Source organism: Rhipicephalus sanguineus, chromosome 3 (assembly GCF_013339695.2).
Source record: "Rhipicephalus sanguineus isolate Rsan-2018 chromosome 3, BIME_Rsan_1.4, whole genome shotgun sequence".
NCBI classification, from domain to species: domain Eukaryota; kingdom Metazoa; phylum Arthropoda; class Arachnida; order Ixodida; family Ixodidae; genus Rhipicephalus; species Rhipicephalus sanguineus.
The window spans coordinates 12,165,790-12,181,049 of record NC_051178.1 but is presented as its reverse complement, the minus strand read 5'-3'; the positions used below and the strand labels follow the sequence as shown (position 1 = coordinate 12,181,049).

At 45.8% G+C, this 15,260-nt stretch overlaps 1 protein-coding gene across 1 annotated transcript in view; it reads right to left on the bottom strand.

The window, feature by feature from the left end:
* Positions 1 to 7,785: 7,785 nt before the first annotated feature.
* The window catches only part of LOC119384801 (uncharacterized), a 111,236-nt gene continuing 103,761 nt past the window's right edge, over positions 7,786 to 15,260 (bottom strand). Inside the window, exon 6 of the mRNA XM_037652497.2 lies at positions 7,786 to 7,878. Within this exon, the coding sequence (XP_037508425.2) occupies positions 7,786 to 7,878 (93 nt within the window). The remainder of the gene's footprint in view (positions 7,879 to 15,260) is intronic.

Below are 15,260 nucleotides of genomic sequence, written 5' to 3'. Positions count from 1 at the left end.
TATTAGAGTGGGAATGTCTCATTACAGCCTCATGGGCCACAGCACCCATTGGTATTAGAGTACGGATGTCTCATTACAGTCTCATTGGACACCGCACCCGCTGGTATTAGTGTGAACGTCTCATTAGTCTCATTGGCCGCAGCACCCGCTGGTATTACAGTGTGGACGGCAGGGGGTATGCAAAGGAAATATGGGTAATGGAAGCAAAAAAAATTAAAACCAGAAATTTGGGGAGAGGCGAAGCATGTAAGGAAGTGTGTTTCAGCTCCATTAACGTGAAACCTGTGGAAGGGTGAATCATGCAGTGTGAGCCAGTGTTTCCCAAAGCAAAACCACTGCTAATGCAGACAGAAGATTGATTAGACACAGAGACTTTTCGTTAACGTGCACGCTTCGAATCTTCATTGTTTTAGTTCACCACGTTTATGAATCAGCATATATATTGACTGCGACGACGAAAAATAAACTTAGTTGAGAGTTTGCAGTCGTTCGTATCTTCTGCATCATCGTGAACACTTTGCGCGCATCAATTTTCTCCTTGCAAGTATGAACGAACTCGCCCAGTAGCAAGGTTTACTGCGAATGTTTATTGTTAAACTACGCACAAGCGAAAGCTCCCACCGGCACTACATAACCTATATCAACGCTGTGGCCGGTGAACGGTTGTGCAGCGCAAGCAGTCGGTTTTTTCAACCAAGAAACTCGCTAGCTGACGCTGCCTGCATCGGCGTTGTCTCTCGCGGCCAAGGGCGCATTGCCGTTCCGTTCGAGCTGGTAGCTCAGGGTTCATTGCAGAAATATCGTTTTCATAGTCAACGCACGCCGTTCGCTCTCTCTCGCAATATGGCGAACGCTGAGGCGGTGGCGTCCTCTCTTGCGCTCAAGCAAATGCACCGTCCCGATAGCAGACGACGATGCACGTCGACACACCGAGACCCTGATGTGCTTCACCTCTAAAACAGCGCTTATACGACGAGGACAGCTAATAAACGACGCAGGATGCGCTGACTAACAACAATTTTATTGAATATATGGAAAAGCAATACCTGCAAGCAAATGTGCAGGTATTGCTACACATCGTCATGTCACTGAGTGACAAAAAAAACATTTAAAGAGAAGCTAAAAAACCTAAATTCTTCAAAGCTGTGAAATCGTCAGGTAAAGATAAAACATTGGGGGTCTCTTGAGCTTCACCTTCATGAGTAGACCGCGATAGCGTAATCGGGCCCCGTTCGCCTAGCCTTCTCAAGAGCTAGCCAGGCTTCGATTTTCGGTGAACACCTGAGCCGTGCCGGAAGGAAAGTCTTTGCACGTAACATAGGCCCTTTCAAACTATCCTAGAATGCTTACTGCTTTAACAGTTGCGAATTGCCCACTACGCCATAACTCTTCATTTTGCGAATGGGCGTAGTAACCACTACGCGTATGTACGGCAACACGCGCACCTGCGCATCTGCCCAGTTTTTTTATGCTGTTGTTGCTGATGAGGATTATTTCTTCCTGAGGGCATTGTCATGGGTGGATCTTCAAAGCACCCACTCTTTGCGCAACTCATGTTGTGACCTCATCTTTGGTTGAGAGAGCACACACAAAACGAGGACGAAGAAAAAGAAGCTCAGGAAAAGCGCTGACTCGCAACTAAATGTTATTGGGAAAATCAAGCATATACGTATACAGGTAACAAAAAGCCCTCGGGCAAGAAAATATCAACTCTGGTATCATGCTTTGCAAGTACTGCATAAGTACATAAATTCTGCGTCACTGAGCAAAATGGATTGGAGGCTGACACACTTATCGCCTTTCTTTCGAATGTGGAAAGCTTCAATGACTTCTATTTGTGCTTTGTGATGTGACAGTATCATATTGTCGCTAAAGAAATGGGCGCAGCCGCTTTGCTGACAAAGGTCGGCCAGAGAGAATGGCTTAGGGTCTCACAATAGCGAGTTTTAGTATAACAGAAAACAGCAAACGCAAGGATTTAGAGTTAACGTTAGCGTTGTGTGGTCGTAACCACGCATGAGCAGAACGTAAACGTAGCCCGAGCTCTGACGTACGAATGCTATTTCTGGAATATAGCGTTCAACGCTAACGCGCACAAGAGATTCCGTACGTAGGGCAAGATGGTGGTGCCTGTTGAAGCGACAGCCGTCCATTTTGAATCTTTCCAGTCGTCGTCCTGCATTAATTAGCTCAATAATTCAAAAATAAGGTTCGTATTTCATTTAGATTTGAGAAATGAGGCTTCGCCAACCGTGTACCGCCGATAAAATAGCTCCGTTTTTGAGATACAAAGTGCATTTGCGGAGCAGAAGGCTAAGAAAATTTGTCTTCAAGTTCTGCACTGTTGAAATGTGGGCTTGTTGGTGCATACTCACGACGAAAAGTACAGCGCTGAAAGAACAGGGACACAAGAAGAGGATACACAATACAGGCGATTGTATTGTGTTTGCTCTTCTTGTGTCACCGTTCTTTCCGCGCTATATTAAATGCGAAGCATTTCTTAGCGAACCTCTGGCACTTTGAGCGTTTCTATCTACGTATCTATCTATCTATCTATCTATCTAGCCGCCTACGTCTGGGTGTTCTCATGATCGCCTCCTTAACTTGGTGTAGACCAAAATTTGCATGGGAGAGTAAGAGGATTTGACGAATACGACTGCCGGGTCATGACATCAATAAACTTAAAATCTTGTCGCGTACGTCGTCAAACCCTTTCCACTAGACACGTGTGGCACATACCCGTTTACAACGGGCCGCGGTGTACGGGTATGCGCCACAGGTGATTGACAGTTTAATCTACCGAGGAACGGCGAGAACAGACATTGTTAACTTAATTGCTAGAGCGTTAAGGAAAACCAACATCGGCAGCGTTGACTCAACGAATGGAAAGAATGAAAATTAGGATCCCAGCAGGAATCGAACCCAAGCATTGTGCGTGGCAATCAGGCATTCTACCACTGAGTCACACCAGGTCTATAAAGTGGTTTGGAAAAACAGCCTACGCAAGCGTAATATCGGTGCAACGTCAGTTGTGGTTGTGGTGCTGGCTATCTAATTTTATAAGAAAGCAATAAACACTACATGATACTCCTACGACGTCTACTCCTACGCTACAGGCGTCATATCAGATTAAAGTATGTAGTTCCAGTGTTGGCTCCGCTTTTATAGCAGTCTAATAAACATCACGTTTGTATTCCTATGATTCAGCAAGCTATATCGAAGCATTGCTCGACCCCGGAGGAATACATTAACGAACGTTACATATGATATCCACATCACCGCATCGTAAAGTGCACTTAGTCCGCCAGAACGACGCAGTGTCCTCTACATTTCTTACGAGGCTGGGCGATGGCCTCATGTTGACCGACGATGATGCCAGAGTGATTGACAGCCGCTTTGTAGACTAGGCTACGTAGGCCACATACGCCCAGGTAGTCTACAAATACGACAAACACCATCCACTGATGTTGGTCTACGAAGCACTATCCAGGCCTACCAGCCTCGACGACCTATACCTCACCAACGCGAAGGGTGGCTTCAGGTTCCGACATGTCGCCGGCTCTGTCGACAGACAATTTGTCGACGAAATGACCGAGGCATCCACGAATTCCAACAGCTCTACCATACCAAATACTTCACTACACATGGACGCCTCGTCACCACCATCACTACCGGATCCTATAACAAGTCATGACCAGCTGCTGGTGCTCACTGATCACGGTGATGATGCCCTTGTTCAAGAACTGTCAAGAACTTCTTGCACACATGCACACGGGTTCGTGAAACGTGCGTGCGTTCTCGGGACACGTATAAGCACTACATATCAGCTTACCGCTTCTGGTGTTGGTAATACCCACATTTCCATTGGCAGCGTTACCCAACCGTAAATAACTGCTTATATAACACATATGCGGATCTTCAACATATATAAGTGTGTGTATATAATTTATACAAATCTTTAGCGTCATTTTGTAACGTGTCGCTCAGTAAAAAAAAAAGGTTACGCCACAGTCACCTACCCGCCGCATCCTTCGCATAACATCGACTCCCGCGGTACATGGGATCTGCCGAATTTTTTTTTCGTCGTTTTTTGTTGTTTACGAGGTCCGCTCATGTTTTCTGTAGCCGCGCACAGATTGCGACGCTGTCTTCAGTCGCCTCCTTCCAAGATACGGCCACAAGTCAAGCCGAGACATGTCAAGATTCGTTTCCCTCAGTGGCGTAGGCAGAACTTTTTTTTTCTGGGGCGGGCCCCTCCTTGATCCGACATTGGGTCTGGGCAGATAAATGGGGTCGAATGTGATTTTCTGCTCTGTATCCCATGGAAAAATTTTCGGGGGGGGGGGCACGGGCCGGGTGGGCCACACTCCCCCGGCTACGCCACTGGTTTCTCTTAATTTTTTTCGCGGCAGTGCATGAATATGTTGCGTCATACGTGTGCGTTTCACTTCTACAAAGCACTTCCGCAAACGCGACATAGATACGCAAGGACGGTGACTTTGGATCAGCTCGACTTAGTGGCGCTTTTGTGGATTCTACAGTGCACTTAACGTTTTTATGTCGAGATGGCGCCGTATGTGCTTGCGTTAGCGGGAATGCCTTCCGCTGCACTAAAAGACAACCAGTTGGCACGCAGCGCGTTCCCTTTTAGCGTTAGAGTTGAGACGCACGCTAACGCTAACGCAAGCATTTCCCGCTATAACAAAACTCGCTGAGTAACGCTTGTGTTCCCTAAGACGAACGTTAACACATCTTTCGCTCTGGCCAATGTATGTTTTTCCGCATGATAATGGTATCTGATAGACAATGGCCTCCTTGCAATCTCTATAGTGCAAAGTGTGGTTAATTCCGCAGTTGCCAGGAACACTTTCATCGCCTTTGCAATGCTTAATGGGGTGGCACCACCAAATTTGTGGCTTGCGCGTTCTTTCCTGTAAGCGTTTCCTATAGCTCCAGGGCGCATGATACACGTGTATCGTGATGTGATAGTGTAACTCACGTAATCATTTCTAATCTGCACGAGCCGTGTCCTTTCCCTTCACTTTCACTCTTTGCTGTTGCTGTGGCTTCATAAGCAAGCGCAATAAAGGACTCGCGGTTCTTTCGCCCGTCAACATGCCAGCCTTGTCAATGCCTCAAACACGCCCATAACGCACGGAACTTTAGATGGTGTCAGAAGTGGCCGCCCGGTGCAACACCTTCAAGCAGAAGGTGGACCTCGAACGTGCCCGAGAAGAAATATGGATTTGCTGAAGCCACCGGCAACACTGCTAATGGCAGGTGATATAGGCAAGAAATGGCAACGATTTAAGCAAAAGCTGGACCTATATATCACGGTAACGAAGCCGCATGAAAAACCCCTAAGCAAGGAGAGGAAAACAGCAATACTATTGAGCTTAGCAGGGGAAGACGTATTAGCAATTTTCATCAACTTCTGATTCAGCGAAGGTGAAAGCAAGGAAGATTATGAGACCGCCGTTAGTAAGTTTGACGCATACTGGGCTGCGCAAACAAACGAGGTCTATGAGCGGTACCTGCTCCACAAGAAAATGCAGACAGCGTGGGAAAGTTTTGAACAGTTCTCTCGAGACGTTAGGATGCAAGCCCGATCGTGCAATTTGGGACAACTGACAGCTCCATGATACGCGACCAAATTGTGATCGGCATTAGCAACGACGGCCTGCGAGCTAACGTTCTGCAAGACAATGAGCTCACGCTGGCCAAAGCCGAAAAATGTGCAAAGCATCAAAGGCAGATGCTCAGCAATGCGAAGCATGGGCACATAGCGTAAACCAATTGGAACAGGTCAGTGTCCCTCGGGCTTCAACGAAGCATCCCAAAACATTCAAGTGCTCCCGTTGCAGTAAAGAACACAGGCCACGCGACTGCCCAGCTATGGCAAAACGTGCAGAATCTGCAAGGCAAGGAATCACTTCGCTGTTCGCTGCAGAAGAGCGGCGCGCGTTGACGAGCTACAGGATCACGACGCAAGAAGAGATAATGCTTTCTCTTTCTTGTGTCCGTGTTTGCACGCCCTGTCTCTTTTTAGAAGGATCACGACGATGGCGACGACGTTGAAATTCTAGATGTGTGTATCAACAGCATACGGAATGAACGAGATTGGATGGTGACAGCCAGCCCTGGCAGCAAGGAAGTCAAATTCAAAGTCGACACGGGATCTCAAGCTAACCTCATACGTATTCCGTCTTCAGGAATCTTCGACCATTGCCGCCAACCAAACAGAGCAACACCACTCTGCGGTCATACGATGGGACCATCATCGGACACATAGGCTTCATCAGACAACAAGTGGTCATCGGTGACAGACGCCAGCACTTGACCTTGTACGTCTCCAAGAAAGACAGGCACCACTCGGGCTCAAGGCGAGTGAAATGCTCGGGCTAGTTACCAGGACAGTCGACGCAGTGGCAGCAAACAGCTCCGAACAAGTAATGCAAAATTCAGCGAACTATTCGAAGGTACCGGCTGCGTGCAGCGACACTACACGATGCTTCTCTCTGCGGATGCTGTCCCAGTGGTTCAAGCCGCCCGCCGAGTCCCGTTAGCCCTGAAGGAACCACTTGGCAGCGAGCTGAAGCGGATGGAGCAAGCGGGCATTGTGACCAGGTGAACAAGCCAACTGAATCGATAAGCCCATTGGTAATTATCAAGAATATAGATGGAAAGTTAAGGGTCTGCATGGATCCCAAGGCAATCAACGCTAACATAAAACGGGAGCATTACGAGATGCCAAGACGGGAAGACATCGAGGCAGAACTAGCTGGTAAAAAGGTGTTTAGTCGACTTGACGCGAAAACTGGTTTTCACCAAGAGCCTCTAGACGAAAAAACATCAAGAATTTGCACGTTCGCCACTCCTTTTGAGAGGTATCGGTTTTGCGGATGCCTTTTGGAATTGCGTCACCATCAGAAGTATTTGAAAAGAATATCGGCGAAACATTTGACTCCCTGCCGGGCGTTCATGTGTATGTTGATGACATTTTGATTTGGGGAACCTCGCAGGAACAACATGACCAGCGCTTCAGATCAGTCCTCGAAGCTGCAAGGCAAGCTGGGCTGAAGCTAAACGCCGAGAAATGCAAGGTTCGTGTTCAAGAAATCGAATTTCTGGAGCATATTATCTCGAAAGACGGTATAAAACCCAACCCACGGCTGATCGAGTGTATGGAACAGACACCCATGCCGACAGATAAACAGGGAGTGCAGCGTCTTTTGGGCGTAGCCAGTTATTTTCCAAGTACCTACCCCCTTTGTCGCAGAAGACGGCTTCCTTGCGTAGCCTAATCAAGCATGATGCAGCCTTTGCATGGACCCCAAACCACACGCATGAATCGCAGAGTATCTGCGGCAGTCTTAGCGTACAGCCACTGCTTGCAATCTTTGACCCTCAGAAGCAAACAAAAGTGACGTCAGATGCATCAATGTGTGGTTTGGGCTCAGCTCTCAAGCAGGATCACGGAAGCGAATGACGTCCTGTGGCGTACGCATCACGGGTGCTGACTGACGCGGAACAGCGTTATTCACAGAATGAAAAGGAAACATTAGCAATGACGTTCCGATGCCAAACCTTTCACTACTTCATCTATGGTCGACAGATAATCTTGCAAACCGATCATAGGCCGTTGATAGCTCAGAAAGCAATCGCTGATATGCCGCCTCGATTACAAATTTTTTGATGCGCCTACTCAAGTATGATTATGTTCATCGCTACGGCCCAGGAAACGAAATCTTGGCGGACATGCTGTCGCGAGCCACAGCCGTGAAGTCAGACCAGGACGATGTGGACACTGACGCCGACGTGGAAATACATGCCGTGAGTTGGGTTACGGCTCTGGTCAGCGATGTCACTCTGAAGCGGCTACACGAGGAAACTGAAAAGGATCCCTACTTACGTTCCGTAATACAGGCCATTCGCGCTGGCGATATTGTTGAAGGACAGCTGAAAGCTTTCACAGGTGAACTGTCAGTCGTGAAGGCATCTTACTGAAAGGTACCAAAGTGATAGTGCCTGTGTCCATGAGGAGCCAGATGATGGGATGAGTCCACGAACGCCACATGGGCCTCAAGTGTAAGGCAAGGGCAAGAAGATTCGTTTTTTTGGCCGATTAATAATGCAGAGATCACAGACATGGTCCATAGGTGTGCTTTGTGCCAACGCTACGCCTATAGTCAGCCTGACGAACCGCTTATCATGAGACCAGCACCAAAATACCCATGGTATAGGGTCGGTGTCGACCTGTTCGAATACGGAGGAAAGTGGTATCTGTCCGTGTATGACGCTCTTTCTAATTTTCCAGAAGTGGAAGAGCTGCGGGACACATCGGCGAGAACCATCATCGACAAGCTGGGCGCCATATTTTTGAGATATGATATTCCATATGAGGTGTGTACAGACAACGGACCCCAATTCAGCAGCCGCGATTTCAGCCGGTTTGCAAGCAAGTATGACTCAGACATGTTCTCTCAAGCCCGGAGTTCCCAAGGTCCAACGGACTAGCAGAGAAGGGCGTGCAGGTAGCTAAAAGAATTTTGAAGAAAACAAAAGACGCACGAGAAGATTTCTGGCTGGGCCTCCTGAGCTACAGGTCAACACCCTTAGAGGATGAACGATCGCCCGGAGAACTACTCCAAGGAAGGCTATTCAGGTCGACACTTCTAGATTTCAGTGAGCAGAAGACAGCGCAAGTGTGGACACGTGTTCAAAAGGATCATTCCAAACGGGATCTGCCACCACTGGACAAGGAACAGATAGTTAGGATCAAAAAAAAGTATTGGTCACGGAAAGCGAAAGTGGTCAAGCGGGTGTATCCAAGATCGTACGAAGTCTTGACGGAAGACAGAAACAAAAGGCCTCGTCGGAACAGGCAACATCATCTCCCCACAAGCGAAGCTTTCATCTAGGGAGCCCTGAAAGCGAACCTAGTACTGACGAAGTCCAACAAACTGCACCTGCTACGCCCGACCTGCCCGATATGTTTAATGCACCACCAGTCATGGCGATATACCCCACTGCGTCATTACGAAGATCCAGCCGCCAGTCCAGGCCACCGCAACGACTACAATAAAACTCAAATGTCCAACAGTTGCCCTGAACTATTTCCTATTTTTTGTTTTGTTTTGGAGTGCTGTTAATTGCACTAGTGGTTATTATTATTATTATTCAAAATGCCTTACAGGCCCATTGAAGGGCATTGAGTAAGGGGGGCATCAGTATTTAAAAAACAATAAAGAGGAATACAGACAAAAAGCAAAAAAAGAAACAAAGGAAAAAAGAGTAAAAACAAAGATTACAAACAGCAAGAGGGAACAGCGTTATACAATGCTAGAGTGCAATGAAATCAGGTTATCACGGAATGTTTCACGATTAGGGATGGATACAATGTGATCAGGAAGATCCTTCCAATGTGAAATGGCTCGAGGTAGTGATGATGAGTTAAATGCCTGCGTGTGACCATGAATGCGCATGAAACTACGTGCGTTTTGAATGCGTCGGGATGTGCGCACAGGAGAATGATGTGGGAAACAATGAAATTTATCACTATAAATGTACCTGTAAAACAGACATAAAAGAGCAATGGTGCGGCGTTTTTCCAGTGACTGAAATGCAAGGTCTGGTTTTAATAGTGTAATGCTTGAATGATAGTCGTAGTTGCCAGAGATGAATCTCGCGCAATCATCGGCGAACAGCCTAACTGCGGATGAAAGGTTAGCGGGCTTCCAACATACGTACTAGGTAATTTTCATATGGTGACCATGTGGATGCTGCATACTCTAGTTGTGGGCGAACATAAGTAATATATGATAATGCGCGTACGTTAGAAGGAGCGTTGCGCATGTTTCTGCGGAGATAACCAAGAGATCTAGAGGCGTTCGATGAAACAGCTGCTGTATGCGTAGTTTAGGATAAATCTGATGAAAGCTGAACGCCGAGATATTTGTACGATGGAGTAGCCGAAACCATGATGTTATTAATCGTATAGTGAAAAGCTGAGTTAGTACGTTTTCGAGTGAACGAGATTAACTTGCATTTCGAGGTATTAAGGGACATCTGCCAAGTTTCACATCACCGAAAGGTTAGGGCAGGGTCATTTTGGAGAGCGGAATGGTCAATAAAACATTTAATGTTGCGGTATATGGCGCAATCCTCGGCGAACAGCCTAACCGAGGATGAAAGGTTAGCGGGCTAATCGTTAATGTATATTAAAAAAAGTAAGGGACCTATTACACTGCCTTGGGGAACACCGGACGTGACGTCGCAAAGGTTAGATGAGACGTCGTTGACCACAGTAAATTGCTCACGCGAAGAGAGGAAGTTGCGTAGCCAAGACAGGGTTAATGAATCGATACAAAGTGCAGACAGGTTAGATATTAAACGACATTGAGGGACAGTATCGAATGCCTTGGCGAAATCACGGAAGAGGCAATCGGTTTGATCGTTAGCGTTCATATTATTGTGAAGGTCAGTCGTGAATTCGAGTAAGTGAGTGTCACATGAGTAGCCTTTCCTGAAGCCATGCTGATTAGAGAAAAAAATTATTTGATTCAAGCTGATCGTAGATATGTGAAGCTATGATATGTTCAAGTAGTTTGCAGGATATGCATGTTGGTGAAATGGATCGATAATTACGGGTCGAGTGCCTGTCACCGGACTTGAATACAGGAATTACCTTGCCAATCTTCCAATCTTTAGGCAGCTCACCTGATGATAAAGACTGGTTAAATATGAGACACAGGCAACGACTGGAAATATCAGTAGTGTTCTTCAGTATTTTAGAGTTAACGTTATCAATGCCTGATGAAGTAGAAACTTTAAGATTGGTGATGAGTTTCGCTATACCTTCGGCAGTGACGGTGATTGGAGCCATGAAAGGGAAAGGTTGATCTGGAACAAATGGCACATTGGAACAATCTTCCTGTGTAAAAACAGAGGCAAAATACTCATTGAAAGCAAACACGGAAGCTTCATCAGAAAGCGGAGTTTGTTTAGTATCTTGTACTGTAATGTGATTAGAAGACATTGTAGGGTGAAATTATTTGCCAGAACTTTTTGGGTTATTTTTTAGAAGTGAAGGGCAAGTCCTGCGAGAAATATTTCTTCTTTGCTGCACCTAAAGCTTTACAGTAGTCTTCTAAGCACACCTTGTATTTATCCCAGTAGCACAGAGAATCATTTGGTTTCGCGGTATTATACGAACGTTTCGTTTCATTTCGTAATGTTCGAAGATGTTTAGTAAACCAGGTTTTAGTTTTATCGTTGAATATAGTGATTAGCGGCACAAACTTGTCAACTAAATCTAATATTTTTTGTTTAAAAAGAATCCAGTTTTCGTTCACGGTCCGTGAGGCAAACGACGGCAGAAAAAAGCTCGTGATAAAAATCTTCTAGCTCCGTGCTGAACTGATGAAAATTAGAACGGTTATAATACCGGAATCTTTTGTTCACTGAGCCTGTAAAAGTTACGGGTAGATTGATCTGGAAATTAAGGAGCTTGTGGTCACTGAATCTTTCTATGTAAATAATCGCCCCAGTGGTCACTGGTGCGTTAGTGAGAACAAGGTCCAGTATGTTAGTACCACGGGTGCATTGGTGAACAACTCGTGCTAAGTTGTAGTTGTGACTTGTGACAACTTGTGTAAGTTGTTCTAATATGTGCACGTTCAAAAGGAGGATGTATCGTGATGTGATAGTGCAACTCACGTCATCATTTCTACTCGACACAAGCCGTGTCCTTTCCCTTTGCTTTCCCTCTTTGCTGTTGCTATGGCTTTATAAGCAGCGCAATAAAGGACTCAGGGTTCTTTCGCCCGTCAACATGCCAGGCTCGTCAATGCCTCACGCATGCCCATAACGCACGGAACTTTAAAACACGCACCAAGAGTCACGTATTCTCGCTAAATGGTTGAATATCGCCTTTTGATGTGCACAACTTTCGGTTTCGGTTTCTGGGCGCCGAGGTTGGGCAGTGACGTAGCAGTGTAGGGGCTTGGTCATGTGACCACGCAAGGCTGTGACGCATTCCTGGCAACATTTCGGCGCGCACACAAAAGACGAAAACAAAAGGCGAGAAGACGCACTTAGCCAGAAAGCAATCGAAACTCGGCGAGTGATGTAGCAACTGATGCTTACCGGTACTATAGTGAACTAGAGTATATTCTAGTTCACTATAGCCGGTACGCACATTCCGGAGGTGGCAAAGCTCCGGAGGTCACTCACGTCACTACAGCAGATCTGGTGTGACGTCACTACAACTTTCGTTGCCCCTCCTATAGAGCTACGTCACAGTTGGCGCGCTCGCGATGGGTATTGATTGGGAGAATGGGCATTTAGGTGCACTTTGGAAGTAAATTAAAATGTATTCTAAACGCTTGCTGTGTCCGACCCTACGTTTGGGGTGTCCTTGCACACAGAGGAAACCCACAACAGGCATGTTATAGCCTCGAAATTTGATGACACCACCCCTTTAACACTGCTTTTCTGCGGTTTTGCGCACATGGACTAAAGCTTAAGTACGGACAAAAAAAACACGTCAACACCACATCGTTTGGCCACGTTTTTCAAACCATGCTCCACTAGGTGAGTATACGGTATGACTGTGTAGTTCTTTCCTCTGGTTGTTCGTTCATCATACCCCCCAGCCTGTGTTCTATTTGTATTCAAACGTTTACGCATCTTTTCGCAGGCTTGGGCTTGTTTCCGGAAAACCCGCTTGCTTTAGTCTTGAAACATATTCATTGAAGCTTATCTGTAGCCCATTCTAACAAGGTTTCAGCAACGCAGAACGAACACAGGAAAGGGCAATGCCCTCCTTTATTATTTCTGAATGGTTTTATCTGAAATTTAGTAATGGCTTAAGTAAAAGCGGGTGATAGCTTTAACACACATGCGCATGTAAAAAATTCTAGCTTCTTATCTAGTAACAGGAGAACTCCTTCCTTCATCAACTCAACCGTGAAGTTTAGGCCACTGCCATTCTCTGTGAAATCTTCCTGAGCGTTCTGGACAGAAAGTTGGCAGAAAGTTTGGGAAGAATGGTCAAACATGTATTCCGTTATGTTGATGAATATTTCGTGCTTGTTGATGTTGGGGATTATACTCGACATTCTGTGAATATCCTGAAATTGTTCCGGCAGTTGTGTATGGTTGCTTTTCTCTTATGCTCCATATTTTGCGCTGCTTGTTTTCCGCTGAGTTCGATGGTCCGCTTTGAGTTTCGAATCGGCAATTGGAGCGTAGCGCTGCTGAAAACTGTACTGCCAGTACAATTTCCGGCGTGAGGAAGGAAATAGTAACGAAGGAGTATTAAGCAGTGCGATAGACAGAAAGGGAGAAAGAATAGAAGGAAGAAAGGAAGGAAGAAACAAGGAAAGAAGAAGGAAAGAAAGAAAGAAAACAAGGAAGAAAGAACGAAAGAAGGAAGGAAAGAAAGAAAGAAACAACTAAAGAAAGAAAGAAAGAAAGAAAGAGAGAAAGAAAGAAAGAAAGAAAGAAAGAAAGAAAGAAAGAAAGAAAGAAAGAAAGAAAGAAAGAAAGAAAGAAAGAAAGAAAGAAAGAAAGAAAGAAAGAAAGAAAGAAAGAAACGTCCTGCGCGGACAGCGCAGCACAGTCACAGCGAAAGCTGGAAGAGCGGCATTTCTACAGCCCGTTATAAACTCTCTTGTGGCTACTAATACAAGTACATTACCAACGTACCCACTACGCCACAAATCATAATTTTTGGGAAGTTGGGAAGCACCCAACATTATTCGTTATTCTGCGGAGATGCGAGGTAACATCTGTGAGGCATTATGTGCACTTTGTTATTGCGGTGGTTGATGACGATGAAGAATTATGGCTTAATTCTTTGTAATGGGTTGGAAGCTTTAAACAACCCACTAGTTACGTAATTCATATTGTGTGACACCCGGTCGTTATTTAACTGTCCCACCACGATTTATAACATACGTTAACCGGAGAGCGAGAGAGAGAAGGAATTAACCTTATTGAGAGCCTGAGGAAATGGATCATGGGAGCCTTATGGGCTTCCTTGGCACCCAATGGAAGTGCACTTGCCAGGAACCCACTACGCTATAAATCATAATTTTTGTGAAGTAGGAAAGCAGCCACTATGGAATTTTTCGTCATTCTTCGGAGAACCGTGGTACTGGCTACACACCTGCAAGGCATTATGTGCACTTTGTTGATGCTGTGGCTGATGACGATGAAGCATTATCGTAGAGGCCTTTGTAATGGCTTGGAAGCACTCACCAACCCACTCGTTGCACAATTTGCATTGTGTGACGCCCGGTTACAGAATTCGCGTTTGTGTGACGCCTGGTTGTTATTTTACTCTTCTACCACACTACACTACATATGTTATTGTGGTTTCTTCCCGAGATGGGGCCTGCATAGGGTCTTTTAGCAACAGAATTTCAAGCAACGGCATGGCCCTGAGGTAGAACACTGGGATCCCACGCAGAGGGCCCAGGTTCGAACCTCGTTCCATCCTGGCAATTTTAGGGGCGAAGCCCCTTAAAGCGGCACCCGTTCGTCCCCGTCGTAGTGCGTAACCAGTCTTAACGCTAGTACCAGATCTTGACCTCCAAGGTGGTGCCGGTGGGAGATTTCTCCTGTGCGTTGTTGAACAATAAAAAATTCGCAGCGTGCGCGTTAACTAAAAGCCGAATTCTTCTTTCTCTCATTCCCCATTAGCAGCCATTGGCATGTTCCAGTAGGAAACGTTAGTAGAAGTGTAAGTGTTAGCTAAAAGCCGACTTCTTTTGTCTCTCATTCCCATTAGCAGCCATTGTTTACCTCCAAGGTAGTGCCTGGTGAGATTTCTCCTGTGCGTGATTAAATAATAAAAATTTTGTTGAAAACGCCGTTGATTGATGAAATAAACCAACGAAAGACGCCACATGTTTTCTAAAAGCAAAACGAAAAGACGCCAGATGTTTCTAAAGCAAAACGAAAAGACGCCAGCTGCTTAACGGAAGACGCCAGATGTTTTCTAAAGCAATGGTTTTTCTAAACAATAAAAATTCACAGCGTACATGTAAAATTAAAGTGAGCTGCAAGTCGTCATAACTCGCATCGAACCTTTAGTATAAACGCGCCCGATCTCACGTCGGTGATGATGTACTGGGCAGAATTCACGGAAGATTCACGGTTTACCGATGAACCTCCGCAGCTTCGCCCACTCATCATCATTGACTCCGTGGATATGCTGTGATTTTTTTTCTTATTTTCTTTTTTTCTTATTT